This window comes from Littorina saxatilis, linkage group LG14 (genome assembly GCF_037325665.1).
Source record: "Littorina saxatilis isolate snail1 linkage group LG14, US_GU_Lsax_2.0, whole genome shotgun sequence".
Taxonomy (NCBI): Eukaryota; Metazoa; Mollusca; class Gastropoda; order Littorinimorpha; family Littorinidae; genus Littorina; species Littorina saxatilis.
In genome coordinates this window covers 10,472,892-10,492,406 of record NC_090258.1, presented here as the reverse complement: position 1 = coordinate 10,492,406, position 19,515 = coordinate 10,472,892, and the positions used below count along the sequence as shown (strand labels likewise).

Genomic DNA, 19,515 nt, shown 5'->3' with positions numbered 1-19,515 from the left:
GCAAATATTTTGAAAGTATCAACTATTTTGATTAAAAAACAGTTTTAGGAATATATGGTTGTGTTTTAGTCAGTCTGTTTATGTTCTACTTCTCAAAAATGTGTAAATGATTCTGCTTGAAAAGTGAACATCCCTTTCCTAGTTGCAAATTGGAACCGTCTATGCGAGTTCCACTTCCGGTACGCAGTAAGCAGTGTGGATTTAGGTAATGTTTCTAAGTTATTTCAAATTTCGGTGTTAATCCAGGTGTTTTTCGTGGAATAAACGTACTGATTTTAAAAGCAAGTCAACTGACAAAGTTGTCTGCTGCAATAAATTTACGAACGTTGCTGTATACTTGTAAAAAATAGAATTTTATCATGTACCGGCTACATTGACTCATCAATGATCAAGGCCATTTCACGTTACAGTTACACACACGCTCACAGGCGCTGGAACTGAACGCATTTCTTGATGATGTAGATGTAGTAAAGTTTGTGATCACGTTATTAAGATATTACATGCCATGTCCATCCGCGTGGAACACTGATTGCCACTGAACTGTGTGTATAGTTTTTAAGGCAAAAAGCTATGTGCATTCCTAGTATACCGGTGTCCTACCACAGGCGGAAGGTATCGTTCACTGGATCACTACTTTCATAGAAAGACTACAAGGTATGTCACTCAGCTTCGAGTCGTGCTCCACTAACTTCAGAAAAAATTATGCAAAAAATAATTGCCAATGTCAAGAATCTTTGTAACTTTACAAATGCCGTGATAAATGAATGTTCTAACTATCTGTACCTTTTCTATTTAGCTGCATGTTTTTGGCTCACGTAAGTGTAGCCTATGCGATCGTAACTTTGTCTGTCTGTGCGTGCGTCTGTGCGTGTGTATGTCTGTGGTAGAAACTCTAACATTTGAAGACGTCACATTACATTGACGTCACATTATGACGTAAGAGGGTTAGACGTCACGCGAAGGAAGTACTGACAGTCTCGGTCATTATTATTTTGAGCGGGCCGAGACTAGTTGGCAGTCGTGTCCCAGTAAGTAGGCTACATGCAGACAGACAGATCTAGATCTAGTGTCTCGCTTTCTTGCACAGTTTCACCTATGCTCTTTCTCTCTGTGTATGTGTGTGTGTGACGGAGTGATTGAGTTTGTGTTACTGTTTGTCGATTTCTTACGTGAGCCTTGATGGCTTCGCCTCTTGTTAAACCGTATTTTGTGCGACCAAACGTGTCTGTCAACGGCATACCACTCAGATCCTGTGCGAATGATGATCGTCGTATGTCCGAGGAGATAGTAGTCCGATGCGATCATTGGTTATATAATAACCGGATATTCGATGATTATTTTCATTGGTCGACTGAAATCGTCTGCATCGCTTCCGTTCACGGTTACTGTTATTCCGTTGTTATGCCAAACCTCTAAAATGAAACTCCCGTGGGTAGCTTCCCTTTGCTGCAATATTTACATATATGTTTTAGACCAATGAGCACTGGTATGCATATTCGGTGCGGGATGCATGATTTCTTACCAACTACAGTATCGCGGTTCGCAAACGAACATTCGTCCAAATGATGGTTAAAAACAACCTGCAGCGGACGGCAGCTGAAAATTAAAGGTACATACAGTTAAAACAATCATTCAACTGTATTTATTTGACCTCACACAGACTGTAGGAAGAGGCAAACCGTCTTGAACAAAAAAAATTTCCGCAGGAAGCGACTCCAAGAACACAGACGACTCGAAGTTCAGTGTCATACCTTGTAGTCTTTCTATGAAAGTAGTGGTCCAGTGAACGATACCTTCCGCCTGTGGTCCAACATAAGCTCGAACGACAAAAGCTCGACGCGACAAAAGCTCGAACGACACAAGCTCGACCGGACAAATGCTCGATGCGACAAAAGCTCGAACGATGACACACACACATGTTGCTAATCTTGTGTAGAGCGATGTCAAAACTGTTTATATGACATCATATATGGCTGTTTTTTAGTGTACTTATTTTAGTTTCGAGCGACAAATTGTTTGATATCGCTTAACGCGTTGTTGCTTGTTAAGAATTTACCCGATGCTCCCCAGCATGTCGTAAGAGGCGACTAACGGATTCTGTTTCTCCTTTTACCCTTGTTAAATGTTTCTTGTATAGAATATAGTCAATGTTTGTAAAGTCAAGCAGTATGTAAGAAATGTTAAGTCCTTTGTACTGGAAACTTGCATTCTCCCAGTAAGGTCATATATTGTACTACGTTGCAAGCCCCTGGAGCAATTTTTGAGTCACTTGAGAAAAAGTGACTCTATGTAATCGGTCAGTGTTAGTCTGTCCGGCCGGCCGTCCGTCCGTAGACACCACCTTAACGTTGGACTTTTCTCGGAAACTATCAAAGCGATCGGGCTCATATTTTGTTTAGTCGTGACCTCCAATGACCTCTACACTTTAACGATGGTTTCGTTGACCTTTGACCTTTTTCAAGGTCACAGGTCAGCGTCAAATGAAAAATTACCTTAACGTTGGACTTTTCTCGGAAACTATCAAAGCGATCGGGCTCATATTTTGTTTAGTCGTGACCTCCAATGACCTCTACACTTTAACGATGGTTTCGTTGACCTTTGACCTTTTTCAAGGTCACAGGTCAGTGTCAAAGGAAAAATTAGACATTTTATATCTTTGACAAAGTTCATCGGATGTGATTGAAACTTTGTAGGATTATTCTTTACATCAAAGTATTTACATCTGTAGCCTTTTACGAACGTTATCAGAAAAACAAGGGAGATAACTAGCCTTTTCTGTTCGGCAACACACAACTTAACGTTGGGCTTTTCTCGGAAACTATAAAAGTGACCGGGCTCAAATTTTATGTGAACGTGACTCATTGTGTTGTGAATAGCAATTTCTTCCTGTCCATCTGATGCCTCATATAATATTCAGAACTGCGAAAGTGACTCGATCGAGCGTTTGCTCTTCTTGTTCAATTTTGGTGCGCCCTATCGGCCCCCTGCGTCCAATGGGTGACTGGATTACAATTTTTTTTTAAAAGAAGGGGGTGCGTCTTAGATAACGAAGCGCCTTGTCACCCGGAAAGTACGGTAAGTAAATAAGTAAGCATGAAAACGTTAGTCTTTTTCAGTTTCTCTCTCTCTCTCTTAAAGTAACAGGGTTGTACGCTTGCATGCTTTTGCTTCAGCTTTTTGTTGCGTGGTGGTTGTAACCTTTTCCTTCTTTTTTCCCCCTGCAAGACATAACTTCGTACAGATCTATTGACTAAAGCTTATTTCTTTCTTCTCTGCATGTGACATCTCCTCTGTAACCCTTTGTACCAATAATTTTCAAGAGCTTTATGTTATAAATATGATGTAACCGTATACCAGTATGTGCTATTCCAATATGTTGTACAGTGGAAACCCCCCTTTAAAGACTCCCCAGTTGAAGACTTCCTCTCTTTGAAGATCTTACTTTTTGAGTCACTTGAGAAAAAGTGACTATGTAATCGGTCAGTGTTAGTCTGTCCGGCCGGCCGGCCGTCCGTAGACACCACCTTAACGTTGGACTTTTCTCGGAAACTATCAAAGCGATCGGGCTCATATTTTGTTTAGTCGTGACCTCCAATGACCTCTACACTTTAACGATGGTTTCGTTGACCTTTGACCTTTTTCAAGGTCACAGGTCAGCGTCAAAGGAAAAATTAGACATTTTATATCTTTGACAAAGTTCATCGGATGTGATTGAAACTTTGTAGGATTATTCTTTACATCAAAGTATTTACATCTGTAGCCTTTTACGAACGTTATCAGAAAAACAAGGGAGATAACTAGCCTTTTCTGTTCGGCAACACACAACTTAACGTTGGGCTTTTCTCGGAAACTATAAAAGTGACCGGGCTCAAATTTTATGTGAACGTGACTCATTGTGTTGTGAATAGCAATTTCTTCCTGTCCATCTGATGCCTCATATAATATTCAGAACTGCGAAAGTGACTCGATCGAGCGTTTGCTCTTCTTGTTTGATCAGTGCTTTTGTGAACAAGAAACACATTTGTCCGGTCGAGCTTGTGTCGTTCGAGCTTATGTCGCGTCGAGCTTTTGTCCATTCGAGGTTTTGTCGTTCGAGCATTTGTCGTTTGAGCATTTGTCGTTCGAGCTTATGTCATGTACCCGAGTATACAGGATCGATGGGTCTGTATACATTCGGACAATGAAAAGCTCTTACAAATCTACATAGCCAATGAAATGCCCCATAACAAGTCGTTAGGAAGTATAAATTGATGAGCCAATGATAAATCAGTCTTACGTGTGGACCTCCTCTATTTCTTTTACGGAGTGTCAAGGGTTGGCAAATAATGTACATTCCGCCGGAACTAAACCAAAGTTTTGGATTCTGTCGGCGTTACCCATGCAGATAGTATACAACCGTTTCTAGGTCGATACAGACTCCAAGTGTGTTCCAAACTCCGACAATAAACTGCCGTGAAGCATCAGTTTCCTGTTTGTTTTTGTCTGTGTTTGTTCCCAGCGTACTTTGATACCATGAATCGAAAGTGAAGCGTTCCTGACGCTCCAACTCCGAGTGATGCGGTTCAGTGTCTGGTCTTATAAGTACACCCCGAGAATGTAATCTACATTACAGCAAAGGCTGTGCAGCATCAGATTGTTTTTGTTTCTTTGTACTATTATAATCAACTGCTCTGCGTTCCTATCGCAAAGTGGTGTCGAATGGCAAAATCGCTTCGCGACCAGAAGTTAACGCCAGAGTGTATACAAGATCCTGTATACACTCCGAGTGCGTATATAGCCAGTCCGTAGTTTTAAACTTTTACTGAGCCTGGGCCACCCACAGACCCATTTTTATCCAGCTCTACTTAAAACTCCACCGGCTGAACTTAAAACGTTCAAAAGGACCCAGTTCATGACTCGGAAGACAAAGAAGAAGACATGTTCTAGTGTAAAAGTTTTCAATCAATGTTCGATAAATGTTTTAAAAAGGGAGGGGGGGGGGGGGGGGGGGTCAGGGACTTCATGAATCTACACCAGCAGGCCTGAAAGTGGCGAGTATTTTACTCGCCATGGCGAGTAGAAAGATGTATATATGTTCATCTACTCTCAAATGCGAATTAAAGTTGCTGAAACAAATTCTTGGTTTGGCTAGTCAAGTTTGCTCTCTGGCTAGTACATTTTCAGAATCACCAGCCTTTGGCTAGTGCACAATTGTTTAGACTTTCAGGGCTGACGAGCATATCAGGCTCTGTGGTATGCTACAAAAACAACATAATTGAAATCACAGGTTAATGGGAATCTTGTTGAGCTTGATTGCTGCTTAATCTTTAGCACTTCGCATATTTTGTTCTGTATTCTCTCCCCTGCAACCAAGTTATTTTCTATGATTGGCTTTGAACGAGACACTACCTACATAACAAGAGGTGAAGCCTTCAAGGCTCACGTAAGAAATCGACAAACAGTAACACAAACTCAATCACTCCGTCACACACACACACACAGTAAGCATAGGTGAAACTGTGCAAGAAAGCGAGACACTGGATCTGCCAACTAGTCTCAGCCCGCTCACAATAACAATGACCGAGACTTTCAGTAATTCCTTTGCGTGACGTCTAACCCTCTTACGTCATAATGTGACGTCTTCAAATAGTTTCTATCACACACGTCAAACACTTTTGACCGAGACGTAATCTTCTTATGCGAGCTTTATCCATAGACTCAGAAATGTTAAAGTTTCTATCACACACACACACACGCACAGACAGACAAAGTTTATCATCGCATAGGCTACACTGACGTGAGCCAAAAACTCCTCTAGCTTTCATATGGACAACACCATTGATGTGAAACTGTGCATGTGGTTACAATAACCTTTGAAGATCACGCAGTAACACTTTGCATGTTTCATGAAACAGGGAGAGGTGATGCTTGACAACTATATAAAAAGTATATTGCTAAAGTTTAACGCTCTCCTGTTCGTAATAAAAGTTGAAATTAATATTTATAGCAGAGTAGGAATGTGTTGATTTTTAAAAAGTTTCTTTCACCTGATAGTTCTTTTTTCTCTCTTTCAGAATCAAGATGTCAGTGACAGTATTCCGTCCCCGATGTTTCTTCGATATAAGCATCGCAGAACAATCAGGTACACTATTACTATTAATCAATTTTGTACTGAATTAGCATACAATTACCAGTTTTACAGTAGGAGTATAAGAACGAAATAGTGAAGTTTGTTGTAGCGAAACATCTGCTACAGATACAGTGCCTGGTGAAATGCAAAACTGTCGGTTTCAAATTAAAAAAAAGTCCGATCTGTCACCTCTAGGCAGTGATGTATTTTGGCATTTGCTGTCAGCGAAATGTCAAAGCTTACAAATCAAAATGTTTAATAACTTTGCCTGTATTTCTCTCTAGCTGCTGAACTTTTTCACAGTTGAGGAAAGGTGACACGAATAAATAAACCTGGGTGACATCCCTACCCAGGACATGCTTTAATGATTAAAGGCACACTCGTTTGGTGAAACTGAAAGCTGCTCAGATCTGGCCAGTCTTTTACAAATTACTTTGGATAAGACCATTATTTGTTGCTTGATTACATACCAAAACTGAATAGCCAGGACCCCCCGCGGGTTAGGGGGAAGAATTTACCCGATGCTCCCCAGCATGTCGTAAGAGGCGACTAACGGATTCTGTTTCTTCTTTTACCCTTGTTAAGTGTTTCTTGTATATAGAATATTTTTGTAAAGATTTTAGTCAAGCAGTATGTAAGAAATGTTAAGTCCTTTGTACTGGAAACTTGCATTCTCCCAGTAAGGTCATATATTGTACTACGTTGCAAGCCCCTGGAGCAAATTTTTGATTAGTGCTTTTGTGAACAAGAAACAATTGACAAGTGGCTCTATCCCATCTCCCCCCTTTCCCCGTCGCGATATAACCTTTGTGGTTGAAAACGATGTTAAACACCAAATAAAGAAAGAAAGATGTAAGAAATGTTAAGTCCTTTGTACTGGAAACTTGCATTCTCCCAGTAAGGTAATATATTGTACTATGTTGCAAGCCCCTGGAGCAAATTTTTGATTAGTGCTTTTGTGAACAAGAAACAATTGACAAGTGGCTCTATCCCATCTCCCCCCTTTCCCCGTCGTGATATAACCTTCGTGGTTCAAAACGACGTTAAACACCAAATAAAGAAAGAAAGACAGAAAGAAAGAAAGAAAGAAAGAAAGAAAGAAAGAAAGAAAGAAAGAAAGAAAGAAAGAAAGAAAGAAAGACAGAAAGAAAGACAGAAAGAAAGACAGAAAGAAAAGCCAGGGTGCTTTATGCACAGTGGGATTTTTTAGTGAAATAATTTTAATAAATAATAAGCCTCTAGTGGATTGAAATTAATTCATTCATCAAAACATTTCTGGGTGATGATCAAGGTTTTACCAAAATGGAGGGCATTCTGTCAGTGTCATGTACAGTGGTGCCTGCAATAAGACAAAGGACAGCCTCAGGACCAGCCCAACATGTCCATACATTGCTGTGGGGCGGGGATGTAGCTCAGTCGGTAGCGTGCTGGATTTGTATCCAGTTGGCCGCTGTCAGCGTGAGTTCGTCCCCATGTTCGGCGAGAGATTTATTTCTCAGAGTCAACTTTGTGTGCAGACTCTCCTCGGTGTCCGAACACCCCCCGTGTGTACACGCAAGCACAAGACCAAGTGCGCACGAAAAAGATCCTGTAATCCATGTCAGAGTTCGGTGGGTTATAGAAACACGAAAATACCCAGCATGCTTCCTCCAAAAACAGCGTATGGCTGCCTAAATGGCGGGGTAATAATGGTCATACACGTAAAATTCCACTCGTGCAAAAAACACGTGTACGTGGGAGTTTCAGCCCACGAACGCAGAAGAAGCTGGTGGCCTGTTGTGGCAGGTTTATTCTGGTCAGGGTTATAAAAAAAGGGGCAACAGGATGTGTCCTCTCCTCAGAGGGACCTCTCATGGCAGGTACGAGAGCACAGCTGTATATAAGTACAGTGGAAACCCCCTTTTGAGACCTCCACAAATCAGAAAATAAGGTCTTAAAATAGAGGTAAATTTATTGTCTTAAACGGGTATGTCTTAAACTGGTATGTCTTAAACTGGTATGTCTTAAACTGGTATGTCTTAATAGGGGGGGTTCCAGTGTACACATCTGTGTAGATCACTAGAACTAAGAGTAATAAAGTCTGACTGGGATTGACTTCACTGTCACATTCTTGCAGTAAGTTAATTTACTTTCAGTTGTTGCTTTGATCATGTGCATTGTGTGTTTGCAGTGGGGCGGGTAATCTTTGAGCTCTATTCCGATGAGTGCCCCAGGACCTGTGAAAACTTCAGAGCGTTATGCACAGGTGAGATGTAGTATCCTTTCTGTGTTTTGAAGATAATGACAAGTCTCTGCTGATGCTCTCTCTCAATCTCGCTGTTTCATTGTCACCTGCTTCTTCCTATTTGAACATTCCCTTTCTCGCTCTCTTTGTCTGTCTCTCTTTCTTGTTCGTTTAATTCTCCCTCTTTCGTTCCCGACATTTTCTTATCTTTTATGTGTAAATTGCCTTTAGTTTTAACCCTTCTAGCGCCCTATTACTCTGCCTTTGTTTCAGTGCCATTGGCTGGGTTTATTCCAGACTCAGCATGTCTGAGGTTGGGTGGTGTGGAGACATGCTTTCTAGCATCCCCATTCTTATCTGTTTCTACTAATGTTATATATCATTGGAAAGAGGAGACTCTGCTCTACAAGTTGATGTGCATGTTTGTATAAAATCTGGATTCTGCATTTAGTAAACAACGGAAAATAAACAAAATATTGTAAACAAACAACAACAAAATGAAAACAGTACTCACTTTTCTTGAATTGTATTCAGCAAAAAACACAATATGCATGATGAGAACACATCTTGATGAAGGGAACAACACAACACACTGTGACAGTCATTGAGTCCTTTTTTTTCACTGTTTTGTCCTCATGAATCAGCAGGTAAGTCCAGGTAAGTTTTTCCACACCAGTTGTGAAAATGTTCTCCACATATGACCCACAATAAAGTTGTACACACATTATGTCCTTACAATTTAGCACACACAATGCACAAATTGTTTTCAGTCATAATCAGTGTCAAGTGTCACCAAATTCCAGGTATAGCACAGGTAAGTCTGCCAGGTAAGATGATGACAGACTATCACTTACTCCTGAGGAGCTTCCTGAGCATCTTTCCACTCCAGATACTTCTTTTGATAGTCTGTGAAAGAGTGGTAGATCTTGAAACAGGGAGTGACACAAAGAGTTTGTCTGCAGGTGTCACACTGGTAGGTAGACTCCCTGCCACACCTCTTCCTCTTCTGTCCCGGCTGAACTCTGCTCCTCTCTGCTGGCTCACAAACTACACACGCCCTAGCAATCCTGTCTTTCCTCCCGGTTCCCACCATTTTCTCTGGCATGTGGCCCCTTGCCTGAAGTCTGATGATGTTGTCCGCAGATGGCCGTCCAGGTCTTTTCCGTCCATTCATGCCAGGTACGTCCTCAGGTCGGACAGATTTGATCATGCCCTGAACAAGTTTCTTCCGGAACTGTCCGTGTAACAACGGGGGTTGATCTCTAGTGCTGTCTTTGTACATCAAGTAAGAGTTCAATACTGACAAACTGATGACATGGAAAATTACACGCTTCCACCACTTCAATGTACGAAAGTTGAAGGTCGCGTAGCTGACCATTTGATCACTACGATCAACGCCGCCCATGTGGGAGTTGTAGTTTACGACCACTTCTGGCTTTGTGATTGGAGTGTTGGTTCTTGGATCAGTTTTGCCGGTCGCTTTTTGGGCTGATGTGTCCACTGTTGATAGGAGATGTACTACTTTCCTGTCCTTGTATTTCATCAACATCATGTTGGCATTGTGCACTGTTGATAGGAGATGTACTACTTTCCTGTCCTTGTATTTCATCAACATCATGTTGGCATTGTGCACTGTTGATAGGAGATGTACTACTTTCCTGTCCTTGTATTTCATCAACATCATGTTGGCATTGTGCACTGTTGATAGGAGATGTACTACTTTCCTGTCCTTGTATTTCATCAACATCATGTTGGCATTGTCCACTGTTGATAGGAGATGTACTACTTTCCTGTCGTTGTATTTCATCAACATCATGTTGGCATTGTGCACTGTTGATAGGAGATGTACTACTTTCCTGTCGTTGTATTTCATCAACATCATGTTGGCATTGTGCACTGTTGATAGGAGATGTACTACTTTCCTGTCGTTGTATTTCATCAACATCATGTTGGCATTGTCCACTGTTGATAGGAGATGTACTACTTTCCTGTCGTTGTATTTCATCAACATCATGTTGGCATTGTGCACTGTAAAGGTCTCCCCCTTCTCCTTCATTTTCTTGTCCTTGACAACCTGGGGGACACCTTTTCTGTTGGCACGAAGTGTCCCCGAAGCCCCCACACCGGAAAGCCACAAATCCCAATACAATATGGGACTGCTGTAGTAATTGTCCATGTACAAAACATATCCTTGCCCAAAATACCCCCCCAACATATGCATAACAAGATCATAGGTTGCTCCATTCGTTGACACAGGTGTGGTTGATTTACCTGTGTACAGCTTGAACTTCACACAATAGCCGTTGGTTGCGTCACACACCATGTAGGCTTTGATCCCATACTTTTTTGGTTTGTCAGGGTAGTAGACTCTAAAGGAAAGGTGACCCCTCCATGGCACCATTCCCTCATCAAGTGACAGCTGTCGATGTGGGGTGTACAGGGTGGCGAATCGGGCTATCAGGTTAGTGTAGAGCGTCCCCAGTTTGAAGAGGGGGTTGTGGCCAGGTAGTCCGCGACGAATGATGTTTTGGTTGTTGGCAAGATGAACAAAACTCATGAGTAAATAAGCTCTGTCGCGGGTCATAATATTTCTGAAGAAGGGTGTCTCCGTGACTTCGCCTGTTGTCCAGTACTCTGAAAAGTCGAGTTGACCAACGAGCCCCATCGCAATAGTCATGGCAACAAACACTTTCATTTCCTGCCATGTTGTCTGCACCCAGGAACGAAATCTCGAGTGCTCCTTCAGCTGGGCAGTGGCGAGATAATTTGCCGCATATCGATTCGTTTCTTCAGCTATCGACTTGTAATCATCCTCAGTGATGAACAAATCAAACACCTCAGCTGGAGTTTTTCTCCTCAGTTCGTCACGATCGACGGTCGGTCCAGGTTCGCCAGTGAATCTGAGTTCCGCGGGTACTCGGTCACCTTCCTCCCAATTATCGATTGGAAAGTGCATGACACCTTCCTCATCGTTGTCAGGATTGCCAACTAAATCCTCTTCACCAAATCCCATAAACTCTTCGTCGCTGTCACTGTCAAAAAACAGCTCTAGAAACTCTTGATGATCAGGTAGTCTCGCCATTTTAGCGCTCGCTTGTCTCTGGTAGGAACCGCAGAAAACTATTGGGAAAACGCTGTCTTTTACCTTCTAAACCAATGAAAAAGCGGGTTTCCTGCGATGTGGAGGCCATTTATGTATCCAAGAAGCGGATTGGCTGGCTTGTGGGTCAATATTCAAAGTGGGCATGCTATTTTTAAGTTCGAGAATGACATCACTAGCTTTTCCCGTACCTGTGCGGGAGCCGCACTGACAGAGGAAGGGAAGTAACCCGTACATATGCGGGAGTCGCGCTACCAGCATGATATCTTTTCTTTAATAAAGCCTGAGGGGAACAGTAGTTTTGTCACCTGCATGGGTGACATTAGTCCGTCAATTGATGGATTTCCGTTTTTTGCAGTCTGATTACAGTCTGTGGTTTTACTGTTACTGTTTTAGACAGGCATAAAAGTGCCACATTTTTGGTTTTTTAGAACCCAGGAGAGGCAACAAAATCACCTTTAAAATGCCAAAAATCGTTTTCGGTCTGGACCCCCCATACCCCAGCAGTGTCTTGACGGCCCCTGGACCCCTGCCTCAGAATTTTCAGTCAAGATGTTTTTTCCCTAGGTTTCACCCATGCACCTGGCAGAAGGCACATGAATGTGCATCACAAGGGTCTGTTATGGCTCATCTTTTTTGAGCACTTTTGTCGTGCGATTTCTGTAGCTAGGAGAGTCTGGAATTGTCAGAAGAGGAGACAGAAAACGCTGCATGTTTTATGTATGTTTGTCTTACCTGACTTTCTTGTTGGTTTCAGGTGAGAAAGGCACCAGCGAAAAGACAGGAGCAACCCTCCATTTCAAAGGCGCCCCCTTTCACCGAATCGTCAAGGATTTTATGATCCAGGGTGGCGACTTTACAAAAGGTAAGGAGGGGAAATCATTTGTAGACTTGTTTGTGACGTGAGTTTATCCCACAGTATGTAAAGTCAAACTGAATTATTCAGGTGTAAATATTTTTCTGTTCATATGGTAAGAACCATCAGACCTGGGAACCAATACGATTTCACCGTATTTTGTACGCATGAAAAACAGGGGTTCCCAGGTCTGAAACATAGACCTTTTCCGATCAGTGCGTAATTTGTTGATCTACAATGAGTAATATATTGCAAATAACTAATCGTTGCTAATACTGAATTTGTGTTCATGCTGTTTAGAACTTTCTACAGTGGACATTTGTCAGGTTCTCATTCTCTCATTCTCTCAGTCATTAATTATAACATGGCTTGGAAAACCCACATCCATCTTCAAACATTTGTCCATGTACCAGTTATTCAGTAGCCATGGCTACTATCGAAAGCGAAATATTTGACGAAGACAAGGTCAGACCTGTTTACCTTTACTATTTTGGAGTAATTTATTACTATTTTTTGGAGATGTTGGGAAAAAAATACTTCATTTGAGTTCAGACTATGATTTTCAAATGTGCTTCAAATTAGGTTTGTGTTGGCGTTTGTAACCACTGGGTTACTATTTTGGTCATCAGATTACAATTTTTTCACTTGACCATTACTCTTGTCAAGTTTTTGGGGTAAACAGGTCTGCAAGGAGTACAGAGTAACCCATAGCAACAGGTGATGAGAGTTCGCTACAGATGTGTTTCTTTTAGTTTTAGGTCTTCTCTAATGCTGTGTTTTTGTGATTCTTTGAGTCTTAACCATTTGTCTTCTCTTGCAGGTGATGGTACAGGGGGAGAGTCCATTTATGGAGGGAACTTCCCAGGTAAGTGTGTGCATATGTACCTGTATGCCTGGAGATGTACAGTAGAACCCCCTTTTCAGAAAATCGGAAAAAATCAGGTCTTAAAAAGGAGGGAGTCTTAAAATGGGGTCCATATACAGAGGTTATGGATAGAAAGTCTAAGGAAACACAGTCTTAAAAGGGAGGGAGTCTTAAATTGGGGGGTCTTAAAAGGGGGGTTCCACTGTACCTGTGTGTCTATGTCTGTCTCTTGTCTATCACAATGTTGCAAGCTGGTGTTAAGAATCAGATAGCCCATGTGACATTTGTTTTCAGGAGATTGCTCTATAGGTGTTTTCGTTGGGTACGCAGGAATTTGTCGCTTGGCACCGGCAGCATGGCAGAGTGCCAAAACTTCTTGCAGATGGCGGAAAACTTAAAAAGGCTATTATTTCGTGGGGAAAGAGGACTCCAAGGTTTACTTATAAACATTTCATAAATGTGCCCAAACTGTTCGGGTCATTTCACCCTCAGCTATTTTTTGTAAGAATATAAATCTGGTTTGATCAACTTTCCTGGTGCCTACAGCTTGTTTTGTTTTGATAATTCTTCCTTTTTGCTTATGATTGATTTACTTTTTGTCAATTTTCAGATGAAAATTTCAAATTCAAACATGAAAAGGAGTTTCTTCTTTCAATGGCAAATCGTGGAAAGGATACCAACGGTTCGCAGTTCTTCATGTGAGTATTACCTGCTTCAGCCTCAAACATTTATTACCGCGAGCCTTTCAGGATGTTGCGAGTTGTGATACTAACAGACATCCCTGCAGCTGTGTGCGTGCAGTGAAAATGTAGCAAAAAATTCTATTTGAAGTAAAAAATTATAGATTCATTGTGTTGCTAGTAATGAGTTGAAAGAGAAATTGAATCAAGGGATGTCTGTGGTGTTGTTTTCAATCACCATGGTTTATGTTTTATATAATACCATTATCTGTACTCCTTTAGTAGTTTGTCTGGTGTGTGATACTGTGTTGGTAGGTGCACGCACAGTTTATTTCAGCGTAATTATGTCGAGATTAGGATCTAGTTGTTTTGCAGTTAAATGATTGAAGTAGCTGTTAGGCACACTCTCTTGGCATCCAAATAACTTTTACTATTAAGGGTTATGTTGAGCAGAAACTTGTGAAAAGCAGGGTGGCAACGTTGTTCACAAGTTTTTTTCCCCGAGTTTTCTTACTCTTGTAACATTTTGGTTGTAACAATCAGCTAGATGTAGTGACTGGTCAATTTGATCGACGGCGTAATCTTTCAGAGTATTGCTAGTCAGTGTGCATGACCTCATAATCATATCAACGTAATTACTCATGAGTAATCCATGTCACAATGTCCCACTGTAAGATGTCTTTGTGGGTATGAAGTGTTCACAGGCAGAGACTGTGTATTAAATGATGCAACTGGTTGAAACAGTTAGTAATGGATAGAATATTTCACACGTCCCGTGTTATTTTGCTGGTTTACATCTGTGTTAGAAGTTAAGTGGTTTTCAACATTACAATTACATTTAGAGAACTGTTGGTAATGGATGAAATATTTCACACGTCCCATGTCATTTGGCTGGTTTACTTCTGTGTTAGAAGTTAAGTGGTTTTCAACATTACAATTACATTTAGAGAACTGTTGGTAATGGATGAAATATTTCACACGTCCCATGTCATTTGGCTGGTTTACTTCTGTGTTAGAAGTTAAGTGGTTTTCAACATTACAATTACATTTAGAGAACTGTTGGTAATGGATGAAATATTTCACACGTCCCATGTCATTTGGCTGGTTTACTTCTGTGTTACAAGTTAAGTGATTTCCAACATTACATGTAGATTTATGTTGAGATGTATACAGTGGTGGTCCCCTTTCAAGACTGGGAAATGTCTGGGAAAATGCTGTTTTGAAAGAGGATAGAATTTGACTGCGCACAGGGAGTTGCCAGGCTGCTGAATTTTGGTATGTGTTCGACGGGCGCAGTGGCATGGTGGAAAGACGTCGGCCTCCTAATCGGGAGGTCGTGAGTTCGAATCCCGGTCGCTGCCGCCTGGTGGGTTTTGTTTGTTTGTTTGTTCGTTCATGGGCTGAATCTTCCACGGCTTTTACATGTATGACCGTTTTTACCCCGCCATTTAGGCAGCCATACGCCGCTTTCGGAGGAAGCATGCTGGGTATTTTCGTGTTTCTATAACCCACCGAACTCTGACATGGATTACAGGATCTTTTTCGTGCGCACTTGGTCTTGTGCTTGCGTGTACACACGGAGGTGTTCGGACACCGAGGAGAGTCTGCACACAAAGTTGACTCTGAGAAATAAATCTCTCGCCGAACGTGGGGACGAACTCACGCTGACAGCGGCCAACTGGATACAAATCCAGCGCGCTACCGACTGAGCTACATCCCCGCCCGCCTGGTGGGTTAAGAGTGGAGATTTTTCCGATCTCCCAGGTCAACTTATGTGCAGACCTGCTTAGTGACTTAACCCCCTTCGTGTGTACACGCAAGCACAAGACCAAGTGCGCACGGAAAAGATCCTGTAATCCATGTCAGAGTTCAGTGGGTTATGGAAACACGAAAATACCCAGCATGCCTACTCAACGAAAGCGGAGTGAGCTGGCTATGCTCCCAGAGTATAGTGTGGGGAACCCAAATGGGCAAACGAGCTCACACGTAACCAGAACATTCTGGAACGCTGAAGAAGAAGAAGTGTGTGTTCAAGTTGAAGGATGCTCTTAACCAGTGTAAAATCATGGACAGACCTGTGATGGCTGACATGATTGGCTAGGTGAGAAGGACGCTACCCAAGTCAGTAAGAAACTAAACTTAATTTACAAATATTATATAACAAGATTCCCCTGGAATCGGCGTAAGGCTGCCTGAATGGCGGGGTAAAAACGGGCATGCACGAAAAAATCCACTCGTGCGAAAACATGAGTGAACGTGGAAGTTTCAGCCCATGAACAAAGACGAAGAAGAAGAGATATAACAAGAAAATATGAGAAACCAGGGTGTTGAAAGGGGAGCTCCACTGCACATATAGATGAAGGTTTTTCTACAGTTGAAGTGAACAAGTTTCTGAGTCACTGTATATCTAAGTCTTGAGTGAAGTGAAGTGATGGGTTTTTAAACTTAAAGTCTTGACTGTGTTTAGACTTGTGTGTGTGTGTGTTTGAAGCCGGCAAGCTTTTGAAAATGAAATGTTCACTGAAACTTAGAGCAATTTTCAGGGCAGGGAAGCCAGGTAAGTGATCAAACTTTGCAGCAGGTGGTATAACGAGCGTTTTATCATTATGTCTACTCACCCACAGAGCCCACCGGCTGTTATACTGGGCAAGCTGGCAGGTAACTGAAGGAAACGGTCGGCCTGGAAGATTGAAATCGCCTCTGGTTGATGAATCTGGTGTCTGGTCGGGCTGGAGACTTGTTTGCCATTTTCTCACATGCAGTTGGGGAGAGGAGCCAAACTGAACTGATGCGCTGTCTGGCCACCTCACCCCCCTCCCATCTTCCCCCACCACCCCCTCACCTTGCCCCTTCCCCGCACCCCCATATTTTCCCTTTATTTTTAACTGTTCTACGGGGTTTTGTTACCTTTTGTGTAAACAGTCTTTTACTTGTAAAGTAAAAATTGTAAAGATGACAAAGTTTTTGAATTTGATTTCCTTTCAAATTCCATTTTTTGGCTTGTTTGTCTGGAATTTGGTAGAAAATCTTTGATACTGACAGTGGAAAAAGTTAGGAGACACTGAATTTGATTTTCTTCCAAATTCCATTTTAAGGCTGTTTTGGAATTTGGTAGGGAATCTTCAATTGTAAAATTATATCATGTGAATGCTCGAGTGAACATTTTAAGTTGGAAAACTCTGCCATTTTTGTTCTACAAGAGTTTTATTCAGCGGTAGCTGTTTTCCATCCAGATTTCAAATGTTGATGGCTTGTCTGGAATCTTGATGGAAAACTTTTATATTTACCAACCGTTTTATACCCAAGGAGAATAATTTTGAGATACTGGGCTTTTTGTGTGATTGATGAGCGCTAGAGTTTGCATAAATAAGTAAGAATTAAAATATTCTGAGAGCTTGACGTTGAACGCAGAAACCAGATGAAATGAAAACCATTTTCTATTACTCTGAGAGAGAAAAACTTGTTTGACAATATCTTTTCAGTATAAGATTCTCACATGGTGAATATATTTGAGTGCAATTTATTTTGTGATAACTGTATTTTCATGCTTTTGATGCAAGTTTTGAAGTTATTCTTCACGAATGTTTCCTATATTTCCAGAACCACCAAACCTGCTCCCCATTTGGACAAGTATGTACTTACTTGTCATACTTTTTGTTTGCTTGCTTATTCATTTGTACGTTTGTGACTTTTTTGTATTCATTTCTTGTGTGAGGTCTGTTCATTTGCTGTAGAAATTCAGTGCTTTTGTTTTAAGCAGACAGGGTTATTATCTTTTTACCTGATTTAGAATTTGTGTATGTAAGAACCGCTCTAGTCCAGAGATCCGTTACGAAAAACACAGACAGGAGTGTTCCATATTTTGTTAAAAAAACTAGGGAAGGTTTTTTTTTTAGCTTTTTATAAAAACTGTGCTAAGATATAGTAAGTCTCTGGCCAGATCGTCCTTTTTGAGTCACTTGAGAAAAAGTGACTCTATGTAATCGGTCAGTGTTAGTCTGTCCGGCCGGCCGTCTGGCCGGCCGGCCGTAGACACCACCTTAACGTTGGACTTTTCTCGGAAACTATCAAAGCGATCCGGCTCATATTTTGTTTAGTCGTGACCTCCAATGACCTCTACACTTTAACGATGGTTTCGTTGACCTTTGACCTTTTTCAAGGTCACAGGTCAGCGTCAAAGGAAAAATTAGACATTTTATATCTTTGACAAAGTTCATCGGATGTGATTGAAACTTTGTAGGATTATTCTTTACATCAAAGTATTTACATCTGTAGCCTTTTACGAACGTTATCAGAAAAACAAGGGAGATAACTAGCCTTTTCTGTTCGGCAACACACAACTTAACGTTGGGCTTTTCTTGGAAACTATAAAAGTGACCGGGCTCAAATTTTATGTGAACGTGACTCCCAGTGACCTCTACACTTTGACGTCTGCTTTGGTGACCTTTGACCTTTTTCAAGGTCACAGGTATGTCTTGAAGGAAAAAAATTGAAATATCATATCTCTGAAACTATTCATCGGATTTGATTCAAACTTTATAGGATTATTCTTTACATCAAATTATTTACATCTGTATTGTGTTGTGAATAGCAATTTCTTCCTGTCCATCTGATGCCTCATATAATATTCAGAACTGCGAAAGTGACTCGATCGAGCGTTTGCTCTTCTTGTTGTCTAATAGTATTAAGTGTGTGAGTGTGTTTTTCCGTAACATTTTTTTTCTCAAATAAAATTTTTAGGTTTAGCAGAAAAATATACAGGTAACCGTAACCACACAACTTTGTTTTAAAGCCTTATTACAGATAGGAAGTGTTTGAGATACTGACCACCATTCTGTCATGTTGCAGTATCCATGTGGTGTTCGGTCAAGTGCTGAGTGGTCAGGATGTGATCAAGAAAGTGGAGCAGCTGCCCACTGATGCCCGCAGTCGCCCGGAGACAGAGGTCAAGATCATCAACTGCGGAGAACTGGTTCTACTGAAGAAGGGCAAAGGTGAGAAGATAGTTTTACACATTGCTTTACCAATGCTTTTAGAAGCTGGACGATAATCGTTAAGTTTTACATCTCACCTGGTACAGTCGAACCTGCCGTAGCGAACCCCTCATGATAACGACCACCTGTCCATTACTATGAGTTATTTCTGATATGCTGACTGTTAGCAAATGATAACAAGACATGTCGAGAAAAAAGATATCAGGCATGAGCCTTTTAGGCGAATGCTAATATCGTTTGTGAGACATGTCTCTTATCATTTGCTAACAGTAACAGTCAGCATATTAGAAATAACGGTTTTATTACCGTTTAATTCGACCAAAAGAAATTTCGAAGCAACCCCGCGAATTAGACAGAACAGCCGCAATGGGAACTTGAGCGCTTCTACCTGATTATGCCTGTCAGTCAAAGAATTCTCGTGACCCGAGTCAGCCAATCAGAGTAACACACCTGACGTGATGAATATTCACAGGTCAAATGCCTTTGACACACAACAATCTCACAAGATAAACCATGTTGAACATGCGTTTCGGTTGCTTCGCTTTTTCTCGTTGAACAGAGAGCGACAGATTTAGAACTGACTCCAGACGGATGGGAAATGACGTAAAGATACATTTGATGTAAAGCGAGTGGCGCAATTTCACTTGATTTTTCCAAACTTTGATCATTTAGATTTCTAGTGAGCGG

General features: G+C 41.4%; 1 protein-coding gene and 1 long non-coding RNA gene across 3 annotated transcripts in view; one reads left to right on the top strand and one right to left on the bottom strand.

Annotated features, from left to right (window-relative positions):
- LOC138947089 (uncharacterized) overlaps positions 1-19,515 on the bottom strand; it is a 71,270-nt gene that overhangs the window by 31,754 nt on the left and 20,001 nt on the right. Inside the window, exon 2 of the long non-coding RNA XR_011449543.1 lies at positions 6,600-6,914. This is a non-coding gene — a long non-coding RNA (uncharacterized lncRNA). The remainder of the gene's footprint in view (positions 1-6,599; positions 6,915-19,515) is intronic.
- LOC138947078 (NK-tumor recognition protein-like) overlaps positions 174-19,515 on the top strand; it is a 44,162-nt gene continuing 24,820 nt past the window's right edge. For both annotated transcript variants that reach the window (XM_070318516.1, XM_070318515.1), the window contains exons 1-8: positions 174-205; positions 6,054-6,121; positions 8,280-8,354; positions 12,191-12,298; positions 13,110-13,154; positions 13,765-13,852; positions 17,435-17,464; positions 18,683-18,828. In XM_070318516.1, the coding sequence (XP_070174617.1) occupies positions 6,061-6,121; positions 8,280-8,354; positions 12,191-12,298; positions 13,110-13,154; positions 13,765-13,852; positions 17,435-17,464; positions 18,683-18,828 (553 nt within the window). In that variant the 5' untranslated portion in view covers positions 174-205; positions 6,054-6,060. The remainder of the gene's footprint in view (positions 206-6,053; positions 6,122-8,279; positions 8,355-12,190; positions 12,299-13,109; positions 13,155-13,764; positions 13,853-17,434; positions 17,465-18,682; positions 18,829-19,515) is intronic.